At 44.9% G+C, this 19,327-nt stretch overlaps 1 protein-coding gene across 6 annotated transcripts in view; it reads left to right on the forward strand.

Moving 5' to 3' along the window:
* The window catches only part of MYLK (myosin light chain kinase), a 312,184-nt gene that overhangs the window by 140,189 nt on the left and 152,668 nt on the right, over nucleotides 1–19,327 (forward strand). For all 6 annotated transcript variants that reach the window (XM_006884219.1, XM_006884221.1, XM_006884222.1 and 3 more), the window contains one exon: nucleotides 4,921–5,073. In XM_006884219.1, the coding sequence (XP_006884281.1) occupies nucleotides 4,921–5,073 (153 nt within the window). The remainder of the gene's footprint in view (nucleotides 1–4,920; nucleotides 5,074–19,327) is intronic.

Consider the following 19,327-nt stretch of genomic DNA (forward strand, 5'->3'; position numbering starts at 1 on the left):
CTCCTCACACCACTCCCACTTGTCACTCTGAACTGTGTGTGGCTGTGTCATTCTAGTGGCTGAAGAAAGCAGCACGAGGGCAGGGATGACCCAGCAACTGGAGTCTGCAAGTAACTGGATGCAGACACTGGCCATAATGCTACTTGTCAGAGTCTTGAGTTCTTCATCTGTAAAATGGGAATATAGTCATCCACTTTGTGTGGCAGTCATGGATTTCAAATCAGATCATTTCCAGAAAATTCTCAGTAAGCTGCCTGGCACGTAGGCACGTAAGCTATTTCATTCTCTTTGCTAAATTGAGAGCAGGCCACCAACAAATATTTGTCAAGTCAGCAGATGAACAAATGAGCGAACAGACTAATTAAGTGTCTGAGATAACTTGCCTTATATTTAGTAGCAGGTGGTTTGGGGAGTCATAGACCAGTAATTATTTTTCATTTTATCGTCCTACAGACCTTTCTTCCTTTTTTACAAGGAGGTCCTTTGGAAAATTAATTACCAAATATTATTACTCACAGTAAAACAAGTGGGACCGTTTCCTCAGAAAGCTGAACATAGAAATTCCGTATGACTCAGCTATTCCCCTGCTTGGAATATACCCTGAGAAAATGATGACTGAGGCACAAACAGAAACTTGTACACTAATGTTCATAGCCGCATTATTCACCACAGCAAGAACATGGAAACAGCCCAAATGTCCAACCACAATGGAATGGATTGAGAAATGAGGGTACATTCACAGATGGAATAGTATGCAGCAAGCAGGAGCAATGATTTTGTAAATCACTACCGGACTTTGGAGAGACTGGAGAGCATTAGGCTGAGTGAACTCACGCAAATCCCATAAGGACAAATACTGTTTAAGATCATTATTGTAGATCCTGTATGAGGATCCAAGAGGGGAAGGGTGGGAGAAGAGGGGTGAGGATAGGCAGGGGAGGAGGTGTTAATTATAGGGTCACACAATTTGATGGGTGGAGAGATGAGTGGATAAAGGAAATAGGAAAGATCAGTATGAAAAACAATGTATGCGAGCTTTTAAGTAAACTAGGATATAATAATATTTAAAAAAAAAAAAATAAGAACAATAACAAAAAACCCAACCAAGTGGGATCAGCGTGGGGATGGCCGTGCCTGACCTCCAATAACTCCACAAAGGGAAATAACTGCCATCCAGAACATCAACAGAATAAAACCAATTCCTGTGAAGTGAAGTCAGACATATCCCAATACTCCCACATCTTCCCAGGGCTCTAAGTACTCAGCTCCTGGGTCCTGTAGTCCTTTGCCATGGTCACAGATCACACTCATGATATTGGTTTTTTAGGGAAGTTAACACATTACAATTCAGGTTCTACAGTTCTTTAGTCTGGGCAGTGTCTCAAGTGGGCTCACAGGCCCTTTGTCCTTTGACCTTTAGCCTCATGACTTTAGGTCAGTACTACAAAGCGCTCTTTTTATTTGTTGTTGAGTTGAAACAGACTCATAGCTGACTTTCCAGTGGGTTTTCAGAGGCTGTAAGTCGAGCAGGAGGAGAATATCCATCATTCTGCCATGGTGCAACTGGTGGATTCGAACTGCTTGTCTTTGGGTTGGCAGCTCCTTATCACTAAGCCACCACAACTCCCTGCAGAGCTCTGCTAGTTTTGACGTCTCCCTCCTCCATCCTTCCTTTTTCTTGGATGAAAGACCCCAGCCCTGATTCTGACTCTGTGGGGCAACTGTCCTTGGTCAGCGCTGTCCACGTTGGCCTGTGCTTGTTCGTGGCTACTGTAGAGTCTCCATTCTTTCACAGGAATCACTTTGGCCCTGAAGGACCCTTGCTGCATTCTCTGCTTCTTTCATGCTGGTACTGTGAGTCCTATTTCCTGCCACAGGGCGTCTCCCTTTAAACCTGGCAGAACGGCAAGGCTGACCAATCCCCTCATTAGTTTCTGCCCACCTTGTTTGTATGTTGCCACTCAGACAAGTGGTGGTCAGCTAAGTGACAATAGTAAAAGCCAATGAGCTAGGAGAGCCATGTTGAACAATCCTACACCACACCCCTCCTTTTTAAAGGGGTCCTTTAATGCCAAAAGTGGAACCCTTTCATTTTAGACCTAAATGAATGACATCTATTGAATTGACAAAGTTGAGCAGGGCAGGTACCAGTCCTTCTCACTCAACCATTTGTTGAGAGAATGGAGGTTTCTCATCCCTCTCACCCCCAACAAAGATAGAACTGTCATTTCCTGTGCATGGCAGGAGGTTCCACGAGGTAGACCACCAGAATGTGGAAGTTAAGAGCTCGTGTTGGGTGTTGTTATTGTTGTTATGAACTGTCGAGTCTGAACTGGCCTATAGCTGACCCTCCAGCGGGTTTTCAGAGGCAGCAAATTACACGGGAGGAGACTGCCCATTCTTCTCCTGTGAAGCAGCTGATGGATCCAATCTGTGTGCCGTTTGGGTTGCAGTATAGCTTCTTGCCACTAGGCCCTTTACTCTAGAGCTCCCTGATGGGTAAGTTGGCTTGATTTCTATTTAGCTGTCCAAGGGCCAGCAAACATTTCCTGTAAAAGGCTGCAGAGCAAGCATTTTCATCCTTTCAGGACATAAACCCTCTGTACCAACTCCTCAGCTCTGCTGCCATAGCACAAAAGCAGCCATAGAGGTAATTATGTGAATGAGATAACATGGCTGTGTAGCAACAAATTTTATTTATGGACCCTGGAATTTGAAGTTCAGAAAATATTCATAAATCATGTAATAGTCTTTTTTTTTTAACCACTTAATATTGTGAAACTGTCCTTAGCTTATAGGCCATACAAAAAGAGACACAATCACATTTGGTGCATAAGCCATTGTTTTTGTTGATATGTGCCCTCAAGTTACTACCAACTTACAGCTGACCCTCCAGTGTTTTCAGAGGCTCTAAAACACAGGGCAAGTGAGTGTCCGTCTTTGTCTCATAGAGCAGCTGGTGGATTCAAACTACCTGTATTTATGTTGGCAGTGCAGTTCCTTACCCAGTAGGCCACCAGGGCCTCCTGTCCGTAAGCCATAGTGTGTACGATGCAGTGCACTGCTAACCAAGAGCCAAATGTTGCTTGTGGATCAAATCCAGCGGGTGCTCTGTGGGAGAAATATGGGAAGTCTCCTGTAAAAATGTATGGCTTAAGTAATCCTGTGGAGGATCATCATGAGTTGGAGTCAACTCAATGGCATTGAATTTGAGTTTGTCGTCACCTATTTAGAACTTGAAAAACAGTCTCATTTTATTCTTGAGGATTCTTGACATTTCTACATGTGTTCCAGTAGAGGGCGCCCATGCTCAAGTTGAGTTTTCTCAGATACTAGTTTTTGTTTTGGGTGGTTTGGGGTTTTTTAAACATTTTTATTTTATGTTCATTTGCTTACAAAATTTGTATATACTGTTTCACACCATCCCTCCTTCACATTGTGTTTCATACAGTCATTCCTATTCATTATGTTTTATAAAATTAATCACCATTGGACTATGCATACCATTACCCTGTCTTTTCGGATCCCCACCAGATCTTTTCCACTGCCTTTACCTCCCCTCCCTCTACCCATCAAATTGTGTGACCCTATGATTACTTCCATACCCATCCTCACCCCTGTGCTCCCACCGTCTCCCTCTTGGATCCTCATACACGTTTTACTAGTTATCTTTCTATTTCTACAATAGTGGGCTTATGGCTGTTAATTGTTAAGACACCCAGCTTTGGAGCCGGAAGATTCAGTCTTTCTAATCCTAATATGCCCTGAACTAACAAATCCTTTATGAGCCCACCATTCCATCTCATATTTGGGGAGCCAAAGTGAATAAAAGGAACTGTCTCAACACACAGCATAAGCATGTTGGGGGCAATTGTGGAATGTTCCAGAATTCTCAGTGAAGTTTTAGCTGTGTCATTATCTTAAAAAGTAGAAAGAGCAGCGCTGAGTCCTCTCTGTAGCAGGGTTTAATCCCTGCCTTTCCCAGCTCCATCCGCACTTTTATCAAGTATAGTAGGTGTGGGGACTCTTGCCTCTGACATGCTAGAGGGTCTCTCTTCCACACTGTCAGAGAGGCACTAGGTGTTGCTATGTGCAGAAGGAAACACAGCATACAGACAGAAGACTTGTTTCTGTATCTCCCACCCTCACCAACACCCTTACTTCTATGAGATGCAAACCCTGTGCCCTGGTAAAGAAACTGACACTTGCTTCTCCTATAGCAAGTGGACACATTTCGGCTCTGAGGCTAGCATCTCCAGTACTGAGATTTTTTTTGTTATTATAACTCTCTGGAAATGAAAACTTATGTCCTAGAAGGACAGAGTCCCAGGAACAGCATATAGAGCATTCGGGGAGGAGCTGAAGTTCTCTGCAGGCATGCCCGTCTCCAGAGAGGTGCCTGGTTGGAAGGGGCCACGTCGTTTCCATTTTCCTTTTGTGTCTTGTCTTTGAACCCAAAAGTGCCCCAAATTACACAGAAGAAATGCACTAAATGGTAACATTAAGTCATGGGCACTAACTTGTTTTCTGACACATGTCTGCAAGGGGAGATAGAATCATCATTTCTAGAGATGTGTAAAGGAGTGGCCTGGACTGGAGGCCAGATGCCCTGGTGATGTTCTTTTCCAGGTCCAAAATTCTGTAGAGGGACCCTTTATAAGATTGACTACCTAGAACAGGGTTCCTTTCCATTCTGGGTTCTAAATTCCCCTAGAGTCCCTTTTCCAGCCGGTGCCCTTGCCTTTACAGCCCCGGCTCCTGTCTTTCTCAGCCTCCAAGCCCTGTCTGACTGCTGGGTTGGACCTGACTTGTCATGAGCCCTCAGTAGACTGGAGTGGGCACAGCACCTGGCCCCTGGCGGTGGTGCTCCTGTTCCCGCCATGCTGCTCTGTGTCCTCACTCACCTGTGCTTCCCTGCAGGGCAGCCCATCCAGTTTGCCCACTCCACCTGTGAGGCCGGTGTGGCCGAGCTCCGCATCCAGGACGCCCTGCCAGAGGATGATGGCACCTACACCTGCCTGGCGGAGAACAGCTCGGGACAGGCGTCCTGTAGTGCCCACGTCACCGTCCACGGTAGGCACCTCCAGGACCCTCCTAGAAGCATCTTGTCTATATGCACATATACTCTTCAGAGATGGGGCCTTAGGCCTGAAGGTGGGCAGGTGGAGGAGGTGGGCTCCAGGTGCACACAGTGACATCAGTCCACATGAGAGACAGACCTGTAAAGGCTGTGGGAACAGACAGGACGTCCCTCAGCTCAGGAAGCTCCCGTCACACACACAAGACACTTCTTCCAGACTTAAAATCTCTCAAATGACCCCTTAGTTGGGGACACTGGGTAACAGAGTGTGGGCATTAAGTCTTCCTGAGGGTCACAGGTTATGCCTCTTCTCCTACAGCCCCTCCCCCGGGCTTGTTTATGTCCACCACCAGTAATCTGATTATCATGGCTGTCCATTGATCAGCTCCAAGCACTTAGTCCTAGGAAATCCCAGCAGAGCCCTGGACTCGAGTCTGAGCTCTGTGGGCTGTGGTGTCGGGCATGCTGACAGTTCCGGGGAAGAGCTACTGGGGCCCAGGGCTTTCAGGTAAGCAGCACGCCCCACCTCCCCCTTGACCCGAGCCCCGGGCACTATGCATGGCTGGGCCCCCTGGGTGCTTGAACAACTTCTCGTCTCCTCGCTGCTCCCAGGCAGGGCTCTGTCCCCTCTGTGTGTGTCTCCTTGAAGTGAGAGCCCCCTGGAAGGCTGCAGCAAATTGCTTTTCCAAAAAGTTATTATTGTTTTTGTTGTTTATGGTCAAGTCAGAACCAACCCTTAGGTGACCCTCCAGAGGGTATTCAGAGGCAGTATATAGCCCAGGAGGGAATTATCCATCTTTCTCCCAATCAGCAGCTGGTAGATTTGAACCATGTGCCTTTGGGTTGGCAACACAAATCCTTACCACTAGACCAACAGAGCTCCCTAGGAAGAGAAAGAGAGAAAAATAACATTTTTTGCTTATAGTGTTGAATACTCTTTCCTCAGCCATGCTTATTTAGAACTCAGTGAGAAGGCTGCTGTCCCCATGCTGTGCACAAGGGCCCAGAGGTCTCATAAAGTTGGTGTAACACAAAAGCTAACAGGGAAGCTGGCCACTGAGCCCAGATCCTTATCAGGGAAGCCTATGCCCATCTCCATGCCCTGCCTTTTCCTCCACTTGCCTGTGGACTGACTGCCTGAGGCAGGAGGCTGGGGACCGCAGGCTGGGCAGTACCACTTGCACAGTGGAGGATGTCACCCACCTTACCAAGAGAAGGCATGCTCCGTGGACTTTCTGCCCATGAATTCATTTTCCGGATTCCTCCACAGCCCTCCACACGGGTCAGGCACACTGGCCTAAAGAGTTGAGCACCCAGCATTCTGGACGACACGTCTATCCCATTTATCCTCACATTTCTAGTTTTGTGGCTCACTGAAGGACCTTGGGAAACTATGGTGTTATCAATTAAGATGAAAGGGAATGTATCTGAAGGTTATCTCTGGGGCCAAGTCTCACTTCCTCCCATCACCTTCCTACCTTCTTGGTGGTCCTCATGGCCCACCCCAAAGTCGAGTGCTTGACAGAGTCAGCGTGGCATTCTGAGCCCCATGGCTCAGCTTTCTGTTTTCTGAGCTGCTCCTAGCTAATCTTGTGCCTGTCCCCAGATGACTGTGTTTAGAATGGATTAGAGAGGCCCAGCTGAGCAATAGTCCCTTCAGAGGTGGGGATCCCCAGATCAAGACTTTTGGGGGGCTATTCTTCTTGCTCTGGGGCTTGGAGGCAGCTGCATGATCACATACACATGTGGGTTTTAAAGCAAAATTGTGGAGCACGGGGCAAGGGCTCAGCCCGCTCAGTCTGCTCTGCAAACAGCCCCGCGTGAAGGAGAACCCCGCCTTCCTGGTGTGGAGGATTTACTGGCCTGTGAAGGCAAACGGAGGCTCAGATACCATAAATGGTGAAGGCGGCTGAGAGGCACAGCCACTCGCTTGGCTGGGCAGGACCCAGGCCGTTCCCGCACAGGATCGGGGCAGGGCAGCCTGGCACAGCGGCCCCTCTGGCACTGCACCCCTCAGCACTGAGGAGGCTGGAGCTGTTTGGTGCTCCATCCTCACTGTGCAGTTTTTCCTACTTTATTAACTGTTTCTCTCACTCCAAGTCATCCAAGGGCAGGTTTTAAGAGTTGAGCGAGAATGACCTCCAGCATGTGTCTCACTCTCCCCTGCCTGCCCAGGCCTCAGAGGCTCTGAACCACAAAGCAGAGAGGGATCGAGCAAGGCTTGTGGGGCAGGATGTCTTGGCCTGCGTGTGGACTTTGACTTTCCCACTTACTAGCCCTGCAACCAGGCTCATGATTTAACACTCTGGGCCTCATCTTCCTTTTCTGTCAAATTGGGCAGTGGTAGTCACAATAAGGCTTAAATTAGTGCAGAAACAGTGTCAGTTTACCCTGTAAACAAGGTGAGTACAAGCTGATTTACTAATCTCTCAATTCTCATTAACCTCATTGCTGTCAACTCAGACTGACTCAGAGCTGACCCTCCAGTGGGTTTTCTGAAGCTGTAAATCGCACAGAAGGATACTGTCCATCTTTCTCCCTCAGACCTCCCAGTGGGTTCGTACTTGGGGAGAGGCACTGCCTTTGGGTTAGAAGCACAACTCACTATGTATGTGCTGCTAATCTCCAGGAAGCAATTTGACCTTTTTCTATCACAGCAAAGATTCTACTTCTAAATATGGTTTGCACCTAGCTCTCTTCCAAACCCCACAGCTCCTTTTTACAGAATTGTAAATTTTTACAATTGTTCTTTTAAAGTTTACAATCCCTGACAGAGACAGCATAGTGGTAAGGAATTGCACTGCCAATCCAAAAGTCCATGGCTCGAATCGGCTAGCTGCTCGGTGGGAGAAAGATTGACAGTCTCCTCCTATGCCATTTACGGCCTCTGGAAGTCCATTGGAGGGTCAGTTCTAACTCGACAGCACACAACAACAATAACAGAGATGGGGCACCCAGTAAACAAGGAAAGCAAAGATTTGCTTGCCTTGTGGCCAGTTTCACATGTTTTTCTCTGAAAAGCCTTACTTTCCTTATCCTTTTGGCAACTCTGGCCCTGAATAGATGTAGCGTCTACAGAACAGAGGAAATATTCATTCAGTGTTACAATCATCCAACAAAACCCAGACCTCTAAACAAGCTAAAATAGGGACAAATACCAAGATAGAAGAACAGTTCTATGAAAAGATCAGCCTTGCCATAATGAGTTGTTTTATGGTAAAGAGAAGAGAATTAGAAGAAAAGGATAGGAAAGATGTCTTAATGGAAACAGGGAACACAGGAGGATCTGAGAAGAGTGCTGCTACAATATGGGACTGTCATCACTGTCGCAAAGCACAGTGTGTGTGCATCATTAAATGGAAAATTATTTCTCTCAGTAAACTTTCATTCAAATCACAATAAGGGGTTAGTTTCGATAAGAAAAGGAATCAAGAAAGTGGTGGACCAGATACCTAGTCTCAGGCGTTTCACTTCCAGGCTCTGCCATGAGATGGCGCTGTTCAGCAGCACATTCCCTCTAAATGTCCAGTTTCTGAGGAGCCTTTTCTGAGGGCAGCTGAGTTGGGGACAAGTTCTGTCCAAAGTCAGCACACACTTTGCTGAAGGCCAGATGTGAGGACTCTTTCTTACCTCTTTAGTCTTTTGCCAAGGTTTTGCAATCTTTCTGAAATTGCGGTTCCAGCAGTTGTTGTAGCCACCCGTCCCTGCTTTCTCCCTTTCCCCTCCTCTCCTCTACTGCTCCCTCGCTCAAAAACCTCGGTACCTCCCACAGATGTCACTTTGTCAAGAAGGCCTTGTACTTGAGAGAACCTAGTTTGCTATCAGATGCTGCTCTGGGAACATTCCATCAGACAGGAGCAGGTCTGCCTGTGACATTTACCCAGATGGGGAGCCTTACAGCCACCAACCAGCACCTGGCTTAATGTTAAATAATGATACTGCCATTGAATTAATTCCAACTCATAGAGACATATATGGAAGAGTAGACCTGTCTCAGTGGGTTTCCAAGGCCGTTAAACTTTGCAGAACCGTATTGCCTCTGCTTTCTCCTGGGGAGCAACTGGTAGTTTCAAACCACCCCTCTTCCTGTTAGTGGTCGGGTGCTTATTAACCCCCTTACGGCTCTGTCAAATAATGGTAAGTACCATTTGAAAAACAAGCATGGTGGACGAAAGCGAATGAAGGAAGAGGCACTTTTTCAGTGGGACACTGAGCTCATCTCTGAGGAGGTGACATTTGAGCAGAGATTTCAATGAACTGGGGGGAAAGTGTTGCAAGCAGAAGATACAGCAAATGCTGGTGCCCTGAGTGGAGAACAGCATTGTCCTGTTCAAGGAACAGCAAGACGGGTAGTGTGGCCAGAACACAGGACAGAGGCTGAGTTGCAGGAGGAAGGATAGGTCACGCGGGGTCTCCATCAGTGAACAGAGAGGGGATTATTACCCTGTGTGACTCGTTACTCTTATTAGTATTTTAACCTTTTACTGCAGTTAGATTGAGAGATGTAGATAGAGCACAGTGGTTTCCTACTCAATAATTCATGCAAACTTTGTTTTTTATTTTGGTTGTGACTTCTTTGATGTACAGCCTCCTCTCCCTTCCTGCCTGGGTTTCCCATTTCCATGAATCCTTCTTTCCTGCCCCTTCCTGCAGTCTGAGCTTGTTTTGGGTAAACGATGCCCTTGTATTGTTGATTGTATTAAGGAGTACATTCCTCCCTTTGTAAGACTCTGTTGTTTGGTCAGAAGTTGTTCCCCAGTAGTGGGTTCAGAGAAGGTTTGGAAGGGAGCTCTGATGGCCTAATGGGAATAGTGCTTCCATGCCAGATAAGGCTTAAGGGTGTCTACAAGCCAAAGTCTTTGGGGTCTGTTGGTTTCTAGCACAATAATAAGTCTGGATTTTGTAATGGATTTAAATTTTGGTCTGCATTTTTCTCTCTTCCAATTGTGTTGGTGGGGTGTTGTGTTTGGTGGTGGTGGTATTTGGTTTTTTTTTTAATTGTGGTTTGAATGAAAGTTTACAGAGCAAACTCTTTTCCATTCCACCATCCATACACATTCTGGACTTTGACAGCAATTACAGTCCCCACACTGTGAGTGTACGCTTTTCACTTCCACTGTGGTTCTCTCAGCTGCTCCTGGAGCTGTATCTCCTTGTGGATGGGGCCAGGTTTCACTGGTGTGTGCAGGACGAGCCCCTGTGTGTGTATCCCTGGGGGGCCGGGAGGCACTCTCCCTCCTCATTTATTTCCAGGGTCCCTGTGCTCATCCGAGTGTGCAGGCAACCCACAAATTAACTCATAAGAGTTCCTCAGCAAAGCTCCTGTCTTTTCTTTCCATCACTATTATAGATTTGTTTGTTTCTTGACACCGTCATGTTGATTTCTGACTCGCCTGACCCCACGTGACAGAGCAGAACTGCCTTCAGGGCTTCCCTGACTGTAATCTTTATGGGGTGGGCTGGGAGGTGTAACCAGATGTTTCTCTCATAGGGGCCACTGGGTGAGTCCAAACAGCTGACCTTTAAGTTGGCAGCCAAACACTTAAACCACCAGGGCCTTTTCCTTCAAACTAACCAAACCCTCTCTCCCATCATGTTGGTTCCAACTCACAGCAGCCTCAGAGGACAGAGCAGAGCTGTACCCCACAGAGTTGCTAACACTACATCTTTACAGGGGCAAACTGCTGCATCTTTCTCTCACAAGGCTGGCTATTGGGCCTGAACTGCCAAGCTTTCCGTTGGCTGTTCCAGTAGTTGAATGCCTTATCCACCTCACCACCAGAGATCCTTCCCCTCAAACTAAATTAAACCCAAAATATCAATCCTCCTGCTTTTAAGCCAAGGACATTAGAACTGCCTCATGAGGTTTCTGAGGCTGGAAACCTTTTTGAAAACACACGGCCTTGTCTTTATTCCATGGAGCAGCTGGTGGGTTTGAACCTCTGACCTTTTGGTTAGCACCCAAATGCCTGGAAAGGATGTAAATTCCAGGTACAAATAGTCAATCAGGTGGTAAAAACCTTCCCTCCCAACCCAGGTGAAAGTCTGAAGGCTGATTCATGCAAATGTTTGCAGAACCCAAAAATTCTGAAACAGAATCAATATCTCACTGCACTTAGAGTTGGCCACTAGCAGGGAGAGGGTGACTTTGGGCTGGAATACTTTTAATTCATTTCTCCCTGGAATATCTTTGTCAAGGCTAAATTCTTCAGTGACTAGATTTATTAATAACCTGCAAACGGTGCCATTCTGACATAGTTTCTCAGCCTAATGGTTTGTTTATTTAACTCAAGGCCTGCTGGGCCTGTTAGAGTCACCTAAGGACATAACATGTAGATACCCAGAACACTTAGAGAGAGAAAAAGAGAGAGAGAGTCAGTCAGTCAAGTGTATATCTAGAATAAGAAATAAAATACAGTAAGTATATTTATTAGAGTATTTGATTTGATCCAGAAGACAGCAGGCGCTGGTGAAGTGGGCCATTCACAGTTAAGTATGGATGTCACAGCAGCAACAGGCCCTCAGTTGGGCGGCTTTGAGCCCTGACAGCCTCCAAGCAGCTGCTGGAGAAGATCATTGTAATTGGAGCCCACTGCTGTCGCCTCCTCTCCGCCCAAATTATGCTGCATTGCTTTGATCTTTACATTGTGTCTCCCAACAGTGTAAGGGATGCACCCGGCCCTCCGTGTTGTAAACATGCTGGCTGAAGAGAAGCTTACTGGAGGAAGAGAAGCATAAACATCCATTTTAGCTTCTTTTTTCAATAAGTTTTTAAACTTCTAAATTGTCACTTCTTTAAAAAAAAAAAACCACACCACCACACACACACACAAAACTCTTCATCCACCCAGAGCATCCTTTGATTAATTAAGTAACTAATTAAATGTTCATTTGCAACGTCTGTTTCCATTTTGCATAGCTTGAGCTCAAGAGTTGGAATTGTGGATCACGTAGCACCGAGTAGGCTAAATGTGTGTGCACATTTCTCTCCATGCCGTGGAACTCGAGCCTTATTTTTTGAATTGAGCAATTACAGGCTTCTGTAACCGTGCATTTCCACAGCCCACTGTGGGCCGTAGCAGCCAGCTACTTGCTTTGGAGCCCCTGGTCAAGAGTGCCGCCCCGATTACAGCTTTGTGTTCCCAGCGGCACAGTGTGACCTGGGGGCCAGCCATGCGGTGGGAGGGTGGCTGCCAGGCACACAAGGGGAGGGCACTTTGGGGCACTTTGGATGTTTTACTCTGGAGTTTGGGGTTTGAATATGACTTCTTACAGCATCAGAGGGCCAGTGCGGTGACGCCTGCTGCCCTTCCAGCACCCCTGTCATTACGGGGCAGAGATCTCTGGAATGCCACACGTCATTGTTGCCTTTCTTTTTTTGGCCCATACCCTTCTCTTCCTATTTGCTTCTTAGTTTCTGAAGAGACTGGGGGTGGGGGAGGACTGAAAGAGAGCAAAGCCATGGGAGACTGAATCTGGGGGTTTTTTTCTTAAATAAATTTTTTTTTAAATTTTATTTCATTATTTTTTGTGTGTACTGTCAAATCAGATCTGACTGGTACAGGAGGAGATTGTTCCTCCTTCTCCAGCAGAGCATCTGGTGGATTTGAACCTTAAATAAATTTTTAAAATTTCTTTTTAAATTTACTTGTACTTGTTACCCATGGTGGACAGTGTTTGGTGGAGCTCCCAGATTGATTCAGATTTGGAAGCAGGAGTGGCATCCACTTCCTGGACCACATGTCTCTGGAAACTCTATGAACACAGAGAGACAACAATAGTTATAGAATAGGGTTCAGGTCTTTTGTTCATAGGGTCTCTATGAGTAGTACTCGACTCCACAGCACTTAACAACAACAACAACAAACAACATAATAGTGTTTATTCTTTGATTGTGTAATTTTTAAAAAGATATTTTTTATTATTGTGTAGATTTCCCCCCATATTTTCCTTCATTGATATTAGGTAGGTTTCATATAATCATTCCCATACATTATGTTTTAGAAAATGGTACAGCCCCTCTGGCAGGCAGTTTGGTGTTTCCTCAAAAAGCCGAACATAGAAACTCCAATGGCCCAGTGATTCCACTTCTAGGAATATACCTCAAGGAAATTAGAATTGAGACAAAAATGGAGACTTGTACACCAAAGTTCACAGCAACGTTATTCACCATCGCAAGAACATGGAAATAGCCCCTATGTCCAACCACAATTGAATGGGTTGAAAATGAAAATGGGAAAAGAGGCAGCTTTCACCTGACTTTGATGGAAGTGACCTGACCTTCTTTTGATGAGGTCAGGTCTTCCTGAGTTAGCAGTCCTGGAGTTTAGGGGAAGGAGGAGACTGGGGTCCTGGACCCTGGCAAACCCTGAGCACCAAATAAAAGGAGAAGGGAAGGGCTCTCTAGTAGAGCTTTTGGAGCCCCTCTTCATCGGATTTCTGTAGCATAACAGGGTTTGGAACCAATCAGATTTGCTGTCGCGATAACATTTTGCATAGTAATAACTAAGCATAACAGCTCAGCCTAAAAGCGCAAAGGAAATCTTCAGTCATCTAAGACAAAGGCCATCCTTTTTCCTCCCATCAACTAGACATTTACAAGAGGGGGGTGGGTGTGTATGTGAGAGAATGAGAGAGAGAGAAATATTGATTTGTTGTTAAGGGAAGGGACATCCCATGTCCATTTGCATTAGGAAGCTTTTCCACTGCAAACACAGGCTGAGGCTCTATGAGTGAAATGCCATAAAAGCCTGTGACAGGCGTCAATAAGCAGTGGTCTCTGTAGTGGAGAAAAGCTCCTGCAGAGCTCCTCACATGGGGTAATAGCAGTCTGGAAACCAGGAAACCTATGGCATTGAGAAAGTGTACCGTGAAGGACCTCTCCAAAGTCCTAAAGGGAAGTAATGTAATTTTAAAGACTATGGCACACCTGATTCAAGCCATGGTCTTTCCAATCACTAGTGTTGCATCTGAGAGCTGTTCAGTGAATAAGAATGACAAGAGAATTGATGCCTTTGACTTGTGGTGTTGGAGTGCTGAATTTCCCATAAACTGCCAAAAGAACAAACTGGTAAACCTTGGAGAAAGTATAGCCAGAGAGCTACTTAGAATCAAGGATGGGGAAGCTTCATCTCACATACTTCGGGTATGTTGTTGTTGTTGTATACTGTCAAGTTCAAACTGACCTATAGCTGACCCTCTAGAGGGTTTCAGAGGCAGTTGTTCACATAGAAGGGGAGTACCCATTCTTCTCCTGCAGAGTAGCTGGTGGCCTCGAAACTGTGTGCTTTCAGGATTGCAGCGCAGCTTCTTGCCACTAGGCCACCAGAGCTCCCTAGTTCGTGACTAGGTTTTATTTAAAAAAATTAAATAAACAGCAACAACTAAAAGAACCAGCCAGCTTTTGATTAATTCAAAGCAGCAAAAAATTCCAAGGAGGACAAATGCAAGAAGCAATAAGATCAGAAACTGTTCTTCCTAATCAGTCATCCTTTCTCGCTCTTCTTTTCTTTCCTGTATTCGTATCTGCCTCCTCCTTTTTTCCTCATGTGCATTTAGCAGTTTTAGCTTCTAGGACACTCCCCCCCCCATAAGTTGCTGTATAAATTTCCTTAACTTTAGTGTCTTGGCTTACATTTGGAGGACAGGCTGGTGGTTTTCCTTTCAGAGTAGAACAGTAGAACAGCTTAATAGGCAGCATCATGTCAGTGAGTAAACAACGAGGCCCTGGCCATCGTCAAGTACTGCAGCGATGCTAAATTCACTTCAAATCCTTAATCTTAGATCAGTAAATCAAGGAGACTCAGTCCTTCTTGGATTCCAGAAGGGAAGACCTAATCCATGGGGCAAACCAGGGATATAGCTGAGTAGCAAGTCAGTCACCAGATCCCAGTGACCCCACCCTGCTATCTGTGTGCCATTGTCAGCAAAAGCTCAGACTCTCTGAAGGGACATTGCCTCTAGGCCCTCTGGCCTCCAGTTCCTACTGCCAGCCAGGCCCACGCCAAATGCAACCTCAGGGCAGATGGAAGATCAGACTTCTGGGTTAACTAGTGGGCATGAACAGAAATAGAGAAAAAATCCTGCCAGAATTTGGGTAGCCAGCCTTTGTTCTCAGTACAGTTGTAACTCATTTTCTTGCACTTCAATTGATTACATATTTTTGCAAATTAGGGGTTTGTGGCCACCCTACATCAAGCCAGACAGCGCTGTGCTTTCTAGCATGTGGTCGTTTGTGCCTTTGTCATGATTTGGTAATGCTTATCATACTTCAGATTCTTTGATAATGCTAGACAACACCTCACAACAGCAACATTGCACGCTTAATGAACCACAGAACAATGCAAACAGCTTTTATATCCACTGGAAAAAAAAACGATGCTGTGATTCTGTTTGCTAAGATATTTGCCCTATTGGAGTGGTCTGACACTAGACCTACAATATGCCCAAAGTAATCCCATACAGCAGAGGGCAGTGGTCAGATCATGGCCTGGCCAGACGAGCCTTCATCCCCACAAGCCACTCAGTCACAGGACCCCAGGAGAGCCAGCTTCCCACTCTGGCCCTCACCTCAACTGTTATAAAGGGGCAAAATCTGCTCCTTAATTCAGAGGTTATTGAGGATAACACAGAAGCACTCTGTGAGCAGGTACTCATAAAGCACTTAACTTTGTGAAGAGGTATTGCTGTTTTAATTTTATCTCTTCGGAAATTTAAACTTCCTCCTGATTAAATGTGAATTTTCAGAAGGCAGGGGGAAAGGAGCCAATTTCTCATTGTAGTTATTGGCAGATTATCATGAAGATGGGGCAGGATGAGGCAAAGTTCCTGTCTGCTGTTCTTAGGGTCACTCTGAGTCATGGTCGACTCAATGGCACCTAACAACAACAATAAACCAGTTCAATTAGAAAAGACTTTTTGTTTGAGGTTTGGTGGTGGTGGTTGTTTTGTTTTTGTTTTTGTTTTGTTGTTTGTTGTGGTGTTTTGTGGTTGTTTTGTTTTAATATGAGTTTTAATAGTGTATTCTGTAATGGTGTAGTCTGTAATGGTGTAGTCTTTAATAGTGTAGTCTATAATGACTAACCCAAAGACTGTATCTCTTGCGGTTCGAATCCACCAGTGTCTTCTAAAGAGGAAGCCATCTCCCACTATGATTTGTTGGTTTTGCTGAGTCAGAACCAGCTCAAAGCTGATCCTCCAACTGGTTTTCAAGCCTATCGAAGCCACAGAAGATTGCCCATCTTTGTTCTGAGGAGAAACTTGTGAATTTGAACTGTCTACCTTTGGGAGACAGTGCAACTCCTTACCCACTAGACTACCGCAGAAACCCAGTGGAGCATTGGCCATAAGTTGAGGCTAACCTGACAAGAGTGAACTTTTTAAGAAAACAAAAGACCTGCATTGGGAAAACTGCTGTGAAAGGCCTCTTAAAGTACTAACGAGAAGGATGTCAGTTTAAAGACTAAGGTGCTCATGATTTAAGTCATTGTATTTATAGTTGTTTCCTACGCTTCTGAAAGATAGACAATAATTAAGACCAAAGAATTCATTCCTTTGACTTGTGTGTAAGAGTATTAAACCATCTCCTACCAAAATAACAAACAAATCTTTCTTGAATGAAGTGTAATTAGAGTGCTCCTTAAAGACAAGGCTAGTGAAAATTCATCTCACATACTTTGAGCGTGCTGTCAGGATGACCAGTTCTTGCAAAAAAGACATCATTCTGGGAAGGGTAGAGGGTTAGTAAAAGAGAAGCCCCTCAGTGAGGTAGATACTACATGAATGGCATGAGCATATCAAAGATCATGAGGGTGAGTCAAGATAGGACAAAGTTCCGATCTCTTGACACCATGAGTCATAGTCAACTTGACAAGAACAACGTGTCTGGATCAGTCCTGTTACAGCCCTTTTAAATAATCTTCGGCAAGATTTTACTTACATGTGACATTAACGTATTGTTCAAAAATTTTCACACTCTTTTGGATCACCTTATTTTGGAAGGGGAACAAATATGAATCCCTTCTAATTGGTTAGTTAAGTACCTGTCTTCCAACTTTGTTGGCATAGGCTAGTGAGCAAGTCCAAAGCTTCATCTGTTTGTTGAAATACCTCAAGTGGTATCCTATAAATTCCCAGGCCCTTATTTTTTGTCATCACCTTCAGTGCAGCTTGAACTTCTTCCTTCATTACTGTTAGTTCTTGATCATAGCTACCTCTTAAATGTTCAGTGTCAAACAATTCTTTTTGGCACAATGACTGTGTATTCCCATCATCTTTTTTTTTTTTTAAATGTTTCCTGCATCATTCAGGAATTTACCCATGCAATTGCAACTTGAGTTTTGAATTTGTTCTTCCTTTCTTTCAACTTGAGAAATGCTGAGTATGTCCTCCCCTTCTTGGTTTTCTAACTTAAGCTCTTTGCACAGTTTTTTTTTCCTGGTGAGAAAAATTTATATTTAGAATTAGCCCGCAGAACTCAGTTTAAATGATCCCAATTTTGTTGGCAACATCCAAAGCATCATAATCAGGAGCAAGTCGAACATAGGCCTTCTTCTCTCCATCAGGCTTAATCAAAGTATTGACCTTAGCCACATCAGTGTCATAGAGCTTCTTAACAGCTTGTTTAATTTGGTGCTTATTGGCCTTGACATCCACAATGAACACAAGTGTGTTGTTATCTTCTATCTTCTTCATAGCTGACTCAGTGGTCAGGGGAAATTTGATGATGGCATAGCGGTCAAGCTTGTTTCTCCTGGGAGCGCTCTTCCGGGGGTATTTGGGCTGCCGTCGGAGTCTCAGTGTCTTAGGCCGCTGGAAGGTGGGTGACGTGTGGATCTTCTTTTTTTTTTTTTGGTTGTGGACGCCCTTCAGGACTGCCTTCTTGGCCTTTAATGCCTTTGCTTTGGCTTCAGTTTTGAGAGGGGCAGGGGCTTCCTTCTTGGCTTTCAGCGCCATCTTCATAGAAAGGCGCTCTTTGCACATTTTGTTATAATTCTTTGTCTTCTCAAGCTGCCCTTTGAAATCTTTGATTCGGCTCTCTTCAGCATCCTTTCCCTTTGTTTTGGCTTCTGTTCATCCTAATAAAAGTCTCAGAGTCTCCTCTGATGCCCTTTTTGGTTTCTGTTTCCTGTCTTTGTAATGATGTCCTTGTTGTCATCCTACAATGTATTAGGTCTTCTGTCAATAGTGTTCAGTGCCTCAGACCTATTTTTGAGATTGTTTTTTAATTCTATTGGGATAGACTCAAGGACATATTTTGGTTTACATAGACTTGTTTTCATCTTCTGCACCTTCAGTTTGAATTTGCATATGGATAGCTCATGATCTGTTCTGTACCCAACCCTAGGCTTTATTTTCACTGCTGAAATTGAACTTCTCCAATGTCTTCGCTATTGCATGTTATGCATCAGAGAGCTGTACAATGACTAGGGATAATAGAAGGAGAATTGATGCCTTTGAGCTGTGGTGCTGGAAAAGAGTGTTGAATATACCATGAACTGCTAAGAGAATAAACAAGTTAGTCTTGGAGAGGGTGAAATCAGGATGCTCCTTAGAGGCAAGGATTCTGAAGCTCCATCTGAAATACTTTGGACATGTTGCCTGGAGGGACCAGGCCTTGGAGAGGGACATCATGCTTGGGAGGGTGGAGGGACAGCACAGGAGAGGAAGGCCCTTGATAAGGTGGATCAATTCAGTGACTAGTACAATGGGAGTAGGTGTGTCAGAGGGTTTAGGGCAAGTGACTCAATGACACATAACAATGTCTCTTTACACCAGTGTAGTTAATCTGATTCCTGAGTAGTCCATCAAGTGAGGCCAGTGTGTGTAATTGCCATTTATTTATGTTTTTGGGGTTTTTTTCCAGCTTTCCTTTTAGTAAAGGTGATGAACTATATTTTAGAGTTGTCAATTTGTTTATTTTGTTTTCATCAGATTTCTCATTTCCACTTTCCCTTAAAGTCCTGGTATTGAAGTATATGTTGGGCTGCCAACCAAAGGGTTCTTTTCCATTGTCCACTCCTTAAAAAAAAAAAGTGGTCTCCCCTAATAAAGAGTTTTAGCCTTTAGTCTGTAAATGTCATTAAAGATTAGGTGATCTCTAACTCAGGTGGGTCATTGAGTCCCCATCAAGTCCACTGCAGCTAGTAGTGAACATCTGTCTGGCGGGGGTGGTGGGGAGACCTTGCCTTCCAGGGAGCCTGATGTTCAATAGCTCACAACTGGAATTCCATTTATGTTTGGTTTTTT

Source organism: Elephantulus edwardii, unplaced genomic scaffold, assembly GCF_000299155.1.
Source record: "Elephantulus edwardii isolate Elephantulus edwardi_28Jun2011 unplaced genomic scaffold, EleEdw1.0 scaffold00032, whole genome shotgun sequence".
NCBI classification, from domain to species: domain Eukaryota; kingdom Metazoa; phylum Chordata; class Mammalia; order Macroscelidea; family Macroscelididae; genus Elephantulus; species Elephantulus edwardii.